General features: G+C 53.9%; 1 protein-coding gene across 6 annotated transcripts in view; it reads right to left on the bottom strand.

The window, feature by feature from the left end:
• Nucleotides 1-1,121: 1,121 nt before the first annotated feature.
• TBRG4 (transforming growth factor beta regulator 4) overlaps nt 1,122-9,975 on the bottom strand; it is a 14,963-nt gene continuing 6,109 nt past the window's right edge. For 5 of the 6 annotated variants that reach the window (XM_008066863.1, XM_008066865.1, XM_021717014.1 and 2 more), the window contains exons 3-11: nt 7,172-7,495; nt 6,311-6,482; nt 5,879-6,036; nt 4,872-4,982; nt 3,451-3,595; nt 2,911-3,156; nt 2,597-2,708; nt 2,333-2,447; nt 1,122-1,431 (exon numbers count right to left, since the gene is read on the bottom strand). In XM_008066863.1, the coding sequence (XP_008065054.1) occupies nt 1,330-1,431; nt 2,333-2,447; nt 2,597-2,708; nt 2,911-3,156; nt 3,451-3,595; nt 4,872-4,982; nt 5,879-6,036; nt 6,311-6,482; nt 7,172-7,495 (1,485 nt within the window). In that variant the 3' untranslated portion in view covers nt 1,122-1,329. The remainder of the gene's footprint in view (nt 1,432-2,332; nt 2,448-2,596; nt 2,709-2,910; nt 3,157-3,450; nt 3,596-4,871; nt 4,983-5,878; nt 6,037-6,310; nt 6,483-7,171; nt 7,496-9,975) is intronic. The other variant, XM_021717016.1, reaches the window with a different exon arrangement.

The following is a 9,975-nucleotide window of genomic DNA, read 5'->3' as shown; positions in this document are numbered from 1 at the left end:
GAAGGCTGAGGTGGAAGGATCACCAGAACCCAGCTGGTCAACGCTTGGGTGGCCATGAGTGTGGCACTGCGCTCCAGACTGGGTGATGGACACTTCAATGCAAAAAAAAAAGGAACCCCCCAGGCACCTGTCCTTGCAGTCCCTTCAGACTCTTCACTTGAGGATTCCCTTTTCCCTCTCATTGGGTTAGAGACCAGTCGGCTGTGGTAACTGCCTGCCTGTGCAAATGACAATGACCATGCACAGCTGTACCTGCTCGATGGTTCCTAGTGCAGCTGGCACAATGCAGCCCAATGCATGAGTGAGTGGTGGATATTTCAAGCAGGGCAGTGACTAAACTTGTTTTCTGAGGAAATGGCCTAGGGTGGAGAGCCCAGGGGCCAGAGGGCAGCAGTCTCTCTCCTCTGCTCTAAGCTCCACCTCCACTGTTCCATCTTCTATTCCATATTGTCAGAGGTGACTCACAGTTCCCTGACTCTATTTTAATTAGGTTCTGCCAATGGGAATCTCTTAAGAGGCTGGAAAGTAGAAACCTGTTACTTTCTGGCATCCGGCAGCCCCTGCAACAGCAGCACAAGACTGGCGGGGCAGTAAAGGCAGTGAGAGCTGGCTTTCAGCCCTGTGGGATCTTCTCCTTTCCCAGAGCCTCCCAAGGGTCACCCAACTCTCACAACACCTGTCGCCACAGGCTATGGAGGGCCCTTCTGCTTCCTTAAGCTCGAGAGGACAAAGGGGAGGGAGCCTCCCAGGATATCTGTGATTGAGCAGCCACTGCCTGATCAGAACTCCCAGCCATGTACTCAACATCCAGTCAGCTTCTCGGGAAGTTCCTCTTGCTTGAATGTTCAGAATTCTAGGACTACACCTTGTCTGCTGGGGTTAATGCAGACCCCTATGCAACAGGTCATGCACACGAGACAAGAAGCCCCCTCCTCCTCCTCTGTGGGAAGCAGAAGCTGGGAGAAATGGGTAGTTGAGGACCCAGATCTGTCCCTATAGCCAACCTTCTTCCACTGGGGAATGGGTGGGGGAGTGCACAGGGCAGAGCGAAGAGAGCCAAGCCTGCCCTCCTCGACTGGTGGTGAGGGCCAGGAGTATGACAAAGTCTGGGGAGTCTCCTGGTGTCCAACACCAAAATTAAAAGATTTATTAACCACGAGAGGATGCTCTGTCCCTTAGAGGTGCTGGCCACCCTCCCCACTCTGGCCAAGGTCCTGCATTGAGGTTTGTCCTCAAGGGTGATACCTCAATGCCCACTCAATGCCCACATCTAGGCCTCCAGATGGACAGTCAGTCCCCTGAACATGTAGTCCATGCTGCTGGCACAGGTCACTTGGCTAGCTCCTCAGCCACTGCTTTCCGTATCTTGTCCTTGAGGTAGGCGCCCTTCTGCCATTCAGACTTGAGTTCCATCCACTCGTAGTATGGGACCTGGAGGGAGGCAGGAGAGATGGGTCACGTGGGCAGAGGGACCCCTTCTAGTTCCTGCCTGGCCAATGGCTCCTGCTCATTGCCTTCTCGCTGACCCCTTACCTGCCAGTGACCCATAGTTCTGCACACCTACCCCTCGACCTCCAAGTCCTCAAGGCAGAGCCCACAATGCTGCAAGCAGTATGGGCAGGGAGAAGCCCTGGCACTGTCGGTGCCAAAGGAGTGTTTGCAAACTACTTGTCTGTAAACTACAGGCCCAAGAAGGACTTCTAAACTGTAAAGGTTGTTAAAACACCCACAACTCAAAGAACAAATACGATGGAACCCTCGTGTGGCCCATGAAGCCATACATTTATTCTCTGGTCTGTGTCTGTAAAGGTGGCACCCTTTGGTCTCCCAGGCATGTGCCCAGAATCAGGTTCAGGACTTTCATCTTTCTATGCCTAGATCAGACCACAGCAAGGAGCTACACGCCAGTCACACTGGACCCTGGCGCCTTCCTGGTCCTACCTTTGCTGAGAACAGGCCCTGACCAAGGAGGCAGAACAGCAGGACCTATGACTCCACTGTGATGTTCAACAGCTGTGTGACCCTCCCAAGCTTCACATTCCTAATCTGTGAATGGGTCCAGCCCCGCTTTCTCCAAAGTTGAAAGAGCAGGGTGGTGGCCTCTCTGGGTTCATGGGGGCTAAGCACTAGCTCCTCTCAGAGGGTGGGCAGTAAGTAGGGGAGATCTGAGCAGTCAGAATCCCTGCGCTCCTGGCAGAGGAAGAGGGATCCACGGCTGGGAATCTGTCCATACCGTATGGCTCTAGCGTGGCTTTACTTCCACCTGATTCCCGCTCCAACACAGGTGGGGGCTTCTCTCTGTGCAGTGACCACTTGCCCACCAGGTACTCACGTCCACCACCAGGAAGCCTGCAGCCAGCACGTGTCGCCGGGCCAGGACGAAGCGACCCAGCAAGTCCTTGCTTCGGCTGTTGAAGTTGGGGAACTCCCACCGCAGGAAAGCTAGCCTGGCAGGAAGAAGGGAAGCTGACAAATACCCGTTCTCCCAGCTGCTCACAGGGGAAAGAGGGAAAGCAGGAGGGAACCAAGTGCATGCGGCCCAAGAGCTGCCATGGCCTTCACAGGGGCCACCATCAGCAGGTCCCTGGCCACCTACCTCTTAGCCCCTGGGGGCAGTGGCTGGTTCCCAGCTGACTGGGCAAGGTGAGGTGCCACAAAGTCTCTCAGGGGCAGAAACTGACCATCACTGTCCAGCACCACCTCAGCATCTGAGGAAGGGGTATGGGATGAGAGCACGTTGGGAGACGTCCCTCAGAGGTCACCCCACCCCCGTGGAAAGGATGGACAGAGATGGGAAGGCAAGCTGATGCTCTGTAGCTCTGTCAGTCCTGGCTGCAGGGGGCAGGGTTAGAAAAGTCCAGTTAGATTCTGGCAGAATCAGGCCCTATGCCAACTAGGGGGAGCCCTCACCCAGCACCCAGCCGTACTGTGTGGCCACTTCGAAGCTGCCCCTGTTGGCATTCCCCAGCAGCCCCTTCAGAGTCTCCTGCAGTTCCCTCTGCAGGGGGGTCGCCTTCTTGTCGAGGGCTGGGGGCCTGGGGACCATGGCCGAGGCTGGCAGAAAGGGACCTGAGTACTCAGGGTGCTCCAGCTGGGCGGTCGTGTTGATATGAAGCAGCTTCTGAAAGGTGCTCTGATCCTTCTGAGACTTGCCCTCTAGGAGATGAGGAGAGAGAACGAAGGGTAGGCCTAGGGCCAGAAGGACCAGAGATGGGAGACCCCAGGTGGGAAGGCAGCAGCAGCATCTCCACACCTAGCCTCAGCCCAGTTCTATGGGTCAGGAGGCAGCAGAGTTAAGGTCTACAGGCCGCCTGCAGGGAACGGGTGGAGGAGTGAAGGCGGGGTGAGCCATGTCTTCTCCCATCTCTGCTCTGATTTCTCATCTGGCTCCATGCAGACAGCGGGCAGCTCCCCAGCCACAGCAGGGCTGGCTGGAGGTGGGGTCCTTACCTAGAAACTGGGCATGAAACTCGGGGTGGAGGACGGCTTGCAGCTCTGCCTCCCGCGCCTGCTGCAGCACACACAGGGCCCACACCAGGTCCACCTGCAGGGCGGGATCCAGGCCAGCCAGCTTGGGCTCCAGCCTCTCGTGCACCTGGGCAAGGACAGGGTGTGGTGGAGAAAGCAGGCTCTGCCCAGGGGCTGCAAATAGCCACGGGCAGCCAGTAGTCCATGATGTGGTCTCGACCAGGTCACGCTGAGGTCAGAGGATGCAACTGGGAACAAGCAGAACCCCGGCTTTTAGTCGGGCCTAAAGCAAGCCTGGGCATGAAGGTACCAGGAACCTTCCTCATGCCCTAAATCTGCTCTGGATAGCAGGAAGAGTGTTGCCTGATGCTGGCATTTAACTAGGCTTATTTATGCCCAACCCACTGGTAGGGAACAAAATCTCTTCTCAATAATGTCCCCTAAGTGGGCACCTGAGACGAGAGAGGTATCTGTGTCCTTTGAAACAACCAGAGCATCCTAGCGGTAAAGCAGCACCCCGCCCACGCTGGCTGTTCTCAGGACTGCGTCAGATAAGCCCCTGATGGAGTTCCAGGGAGCCTGGGATCAACCATGGTCTGCCGGCCTCTGCAGATGTCTCAAGGCTCCCATAAAGATGCTGCCCCTACCACCCTGAGCTGGTGCACTTGGCATGAAGGCCTGAACACCCTCAAGCCTTCTCAGCAGTCTCTGCAGTGGACCACTGGGGCTTTGGAGCATCAACAAGGTATTAGAAAGAGCACTAGAAAATGAGATGCAGTAGGGACCAAAAGTAGGCCTAAACATTACCTGTACTCGTATACCTAATCCTGAATTATACCCACATCTTTACAATAAAGTAAATGTTTAAAAAAAGGAGATACGCCAGACTTGGTGGCTCAGCCTATAATCCTGCGCCTTTGGGAGGCTGAGGTGAGTGGACTGCCTGAGCCCGCGGGTTCGAAACCCGCCTGGGCAGGCGAGACCTCATCTCTACAATAAAAAAAAAAAAAAAAAATCAGCCGGGCGTGGTGGCGCATGCCTGTAATTCCGGCTACTCGGAAGGCTGAGGTGGAAGGATCGCCGGAGCCCAGCAGGTCGAGGCTGCGGTGGCCGGGAGCGGCCACTGCACTCCAGTCTGGGCGACAGAGTGAGACTCCAAATCAAAAAAAAAAAAAGGAGATACAGGGTCCCCAGCCCTGCCTGGTAGAGGAGTCAGCCAGATGACAGAATTTCCTGTTTTGCCCTCAAATGATCTCTGGGATGCCTGGCTCCAGCCACTCTCCTGCCCTCCCATGCCAGGGCCCTTTCTCTTCCTGCCTTTGCATGGGGGAAGGATGGCTCATCAGCCATGAGCTGGCATGGGAGAGGGTATGCGATAAGCAGTGGGAGCCCAAAGACTGTACCAGGCTGAAGAACTGATCCTCTTGTTCTGGATGGAAGTTCAGACGGGCAAAAGCCAGAAGCAAGCTGCACAGGTGGGGCAGGACGACATCTTGGGCTCTGTTCAGGATGTGCTGGGTAAGTCAGAGATGGCAGAGGGATATGGTGATCTTTCTGCCCAGCATGCTGTCTTCCTACCCGGCTATCAGTCTAAGGAGAGCCTGGGTGGTCAGGGCCAACTGTAGGACCCTCCACTCAAGGCCCATGAGATGCTTGCCACACAGGGTGACTTACACAGGGCCAGACCCTTTTTCACCTAGCAGCAACTACCCAAGAGGACAGAGGACACCTAGAGACTGCCTCCTTCTGAGAATGGCTTTAGAAATATTCTCCTAGGCCGGACACAGTGGCTCACACCAATTCCAGCATTTTGGGAGGCCGAACCAGCCTGGATAACTTGGCGAGACCTCATCTCTAAAACACATCAAAAATTTGGTGGGCATAGTGGCCTGTGCTTGTAGTTCCAGCTACTTGGAAGGCTGAGACAGAAGGGTCACCTGAGCCCAGCAGGTTGAGGCTGTGGTGGGCATGAGCGTGCCACTGCACTCCAGCCTGGGTGACAGAGTGAGACAACAACTCAAAAAACAAAAAGAAATATTCTCCAACCAGTGAAGTTTAGACCAGTCACATGTAAATTTAAGTGCAGGTATTATTTTTCTTTCTTTATACTTCCACTTTTGGGCAGTCAGCAGCTCAAGAGACCGTTCTGAGTGGATTCTCAGCTGCTGCCTGCTACAGATACCCCAAAGCAGATGGAAACACTTGTGACAGTCAGTGAAAAAACAGAGTGGTTCTCAAAAATGTCTTCTCCATCACTAAACAATACCTCTCTCCAAATAAGTCAAGAAAAACTATGTATCTGCCACCCACGTGAGCATCTTTAGATAGGTTTTGCTTCCCTGATTAAAGCAATGGTTCCCAACAGATGTCCAGGGAATCAGTTTTTCTGAGTTGGGGCAGCCCTGCTCACCTGGGTAAAGGCCTCAAACAGGGGCAGGCTGAGCCACTTGAGGAAGGCGAAGGACTTAGCACAGCGGGCCACCTCACTGGGAGTCAGGCTGGGCATGAGGGACAGCACATCAGCGGCCAGGCGCTGGAACACTTGGGTCTGGTGAAAGTTGAGCTTGCCTTTGGGACAGAGCAGACCACGGGGCTTAGCTGGTGAGGGTCAGCGATGGCTTACTGGCCCTACCAGCCTTGAGGTCCACTGGCTTGATGTCTGTAACCAAATTTATCCCTGAGCCTGGGATACAGGAACAGGGCCCATGAGTCACAATGTTTCTGTGGCAGCCTTCTGGGCCAGTGCCCACCACAGGGAAGGCAGGTACTGAATTTGACACAGCTGCAGGCATGTGCGTGGCCAGAGTTCCCCCTCCCTCCACTGCTCTGCCCAAAGGCTCACCATAGGCATAGGCCAGGTCCAAGAGCATGCCTTTTGTCAGAGGGAAGGGCTTCTGCACCAGGTGGTAGGAGATGGCCCGCAGCAAGGGCACGGACCGCCGGCTCTGAGCTGCCAGCGTCACCAGCACCTTCCGCAACTCTTCAGGGCCAAACTGTTCCACCAGCTCCAGGCACTGTCAACCACATCCGCGCAGGGGTCAGCTCAATGGCCTGAGGTGGCAGGGACGAGCTGGGGGCAGGGGTCCCATCCAGTGCAGCCCCTGTGAGACAGCAACTGGGCCTGAGCTGACTAAACACAGGCCAGTCTGCACAGGGCCTGCCTCCTTGCCCACCTCGGGGAACCCCAGGACCGGAGCATAATGTCCACAGCCAAACTTATCCCCAGGTCCCAGAGTAGGGGACTCAGGGCCCATGAACTGTGGCGCTTGCTGTGGCAGCCATCTGGGCCAGTGCCCGCTATGACAGAAGCGGGGGCTGAATTTGACTTGACTGCACAGTGAAAGCCAAGGGTGGGAGTAACACATCCCTAGTGAAGTTCTAGCCAGAGGCTGGAACATGTGGGGCCGCCTGCCACACCCACCTCTCAAGCCCATGCCCATGATAGGATTCTGGAGAAAGACAAAGGTATACCCAGGGAAGTGCTTGTATTGAGGAACAAGTGGGTGAGCATTGTTTGATTAACATGGGCACAGATGACCACCTGCTGCTGCTCAGAGCCCTCTGGTCCCTCCCCGTGTGACACCTGAAATTCTGGACAGAAGTTTCCAGGGCTCCAGTCCCAGTACACAGTAATCCCCTCCCTAGCGGAGACCCAAAGCCCAGGGGGAGTCTGGCCAGGTGAAACCGTTCTTAGGCCCAGTACCTTGTCTTCTAGGCGGTTCATGAGCGACTCTGAGAGGTGCCCCACCTTCATCATAATGGCCACCACCGTGCGGCCATCTTCAATTTCTGTCCAGCGCCTCTCCAGGTGCACGAGCAGTTCAGCCAGGAGTTCCTGGGAGTGCCGCTCCTGCATGGAGGCGGCACAGGACTCTGCCAGGAAGGCCAAGTGTTTGTACCTGAGCCTCCGCATGCGCCAGCGCACCTCCTGCTCCACTGACTGCAGCTCCCTGGAGGCCTCGGGGAGCTGCAGAGCATAGACGCTTCGTAGCAGCTTCACGAGGGTGCCGTGCCAGACTGTGGTGATCTAGGCAGGAGAAGAGCACAGGTGAGGTGACATGTGGCACCACTGATCTGAATGTGAGCTGGAAACCACACCTGTGAAACTCGCTTCACGGGCATTTGCTACAACTCTTCAGAAAAGACAGCTCCCCATCCTGTTCCAACAGGCCTGGCGCCTGACTGCTCCTCACAGCCTTGCTCAGAGCCTGTGAGCAGCCTCAGTCAGTTGTGAGGTCTAGAGGCTTGGTGTCTGTAACCAAACTTATCACTGAGCGTGAGACACAGGAACAGGGCCCATGAGTCACACTGTTTCTGTGGCAGCCTTCTGGGCCAGTGCCTACCACAGGCAGGGCAGGCACTGAATTTGACACAGCTGCAGGCATGTGCATGGCCAGAGCACCTGTCAGGCACAGGCTGGGTCCAAGAGCACACCTCTGAGCCTAGTCCTCCAGTCACCAAGAAATAGTATTTCTGCTCAAGGTGGCCAGGGTCATTTGCTATCTTGTGCAAGCAAGAACTCTGAGTGGTAAGAGAAATTCCCCGAGCTTTCCTAATGATGCTTTGGCTTGATGTGCCTGATTAAATGGAGACCAGGTCCTGCATCATGTGGTAGGCACACAGACCAGAGCTGTAAGTAAAGCTGTCAAGAACGCAGGTCACAGAAAGAGAGGGACCACATCTGAGGGATGTAGCCTGGTGGTAAGGAAGGCAGCACTGTGGATTGTTAAGGTCAGTTTTGTCACCCAATCATTACTTTTATTTGCAATGATGCTCCTTTTTTTTTTTTTTAAAAGCTATTATAAACATTGACTCTTGGCTGGGAGTGATGACTCATGCCTGTAATTCCAGCACTTTGGGAGGCTGAGGTGGGAGGATTGCTTGAATCCAGGAGATCAAGACAGCCTGGGCAACATGGTGAGATACCATCTCTCTGCAAAAAAAAAAAAAAAATTTTTGCCAATTGTGCCACTGCACTCCAACCTGGGTGACAGAGTAAGACACTAACTTAAAACAAAATCATGACCACTTGTATACCTAATCCTGAATTGTACTCCACATCTTTAAAATAAAAAATAGGGCCGGGTGCAGTGGTTCAAGCCTGTAATCACAGCACTTTGGGAGGCCGAGGTGAGAGGATTGCCTAAACCCTCAGGTTCGAGACCAGCCTGGGCAACTTGGTGAGACTTCATCTCTACAATAAATCAAAAAATTAGCCAGGTGTGGTAGCACACACCTGTAGTTCCAGCTACTTGGAAGGCTGAGGCGGAAGGACTGCCTGAGCCCAGGTCAAGGCTGAGATGGCCAGGAGCGTGCCACTGCCCTCCTACCTGGGTGATAAGAGTGAGACTCCTACTCAAAAAAAATAAAATAAAAAACAAAAACAAACAAACAAAAAAAAATTAAAAAAAAACACTGACTCTTCTCCAGTAAAATAACCATTATTTTGAATCTGAGAACCTCCAATCTGTAAACTTTTCTCCTACAAAATGATCCTAGCAACTTCTGGTGATGTTTCTTAGGAACTCAAGTGCTGTAATGAGCAGAAGTCCCTGCAGAACAAGTGCAGGACTCAAGTGATCTACCACCCTCCAGAGACATGCCACCCAAGCATGCCAGCCCCAAGACTGCCTGTAGAGCAGGTGATTGCTATGCACGAATGTCTTCAGGAAAACCTCTGACAGGTGGCTAAAAAGACTCCCCTGATCACTAAGCCCGGCCAGCCCCTAAATGCTGAGACCTCCTGGGGATGATCAAGCTGCTGCCAGTACCAGCAGCACGCCTGAACAGGTTATTACTAAATGCTAGGTAACTCCCTATGTGTACACCCCTCGGAGACACCAACATCCTGTGAGGTGTCATTAGCCCTGATGCACACATAAACAAAGGCAAACTTATTTCCCCAAAGTCTCAGAGTAGCTCTGGGTCCAGAACTTGCACCCCAGACCCACCTTCTCACTGGCGCCTGCATCACTGCTGAAAAGGCTGACTCTGCTAGGCAGGGAGAGGGTCTCCAGGTCTTGGCAGATATGGGGCCTGCGATGTCAACATGGGTGGCTAGAAAACCTTCTGACCCAGACTCCACCCTCATAAAGACACAATGGGTAACACAAGTACCGCTCTGTCATTTACCCTGCCGAATCTCTCAATACTGAACCCCATCCCCAGCCTCAGACTCCCCAACTATAAGTGGGGAACAGAAACCACATATATAAGAAGGTGAGCTGGAAACAGAAAGCTGCTGTCTGAAGAGTCTATGAGAAGGTACCAGAGTCAATTCTAGTTTCACATGAAGCCTGGGTGTCTGCATCTTTCTGGTTTCAAGGACAATAGAAAAACCTTTTATTTTTTTTTGAGTTGGAGTCTCACTCTGTCGCCCACACTGGAGTGCAGTGGCCGCTCCCGGCCACCGCAGTTTCGACCTGCTGGGCTTCGGCGATCCTTCTGCCTCAGCCTTCCAAGTAGCCAGAATTACAGGCATGCGCTACCACGGCTGGCTGATTTTTT

Source organism: Carlito syrichta, unplaced genomic scaffold (genome assembly GCF_000164805.1).
Source record: "Carlito syrichta isolate Samal-C Ts95f unplaced genomic scaffold, Tarsius_syrichta-2.0.1 Scaffold309173, whole genome shotgun sequence".
In the NCBI taxonomy this organism is placed as follows: domain Eukaryota; kingdom Metazoa; phylum Chordata; class Mammalia; order Primates; family Tarsiidae; genus Carlito; species Carlito syrichta.
The sequence above is the reverse complement of the archived record's forward strand: the minus strand, read 5'-3'. Positions and strand labels throughout refer to the sequence as shown.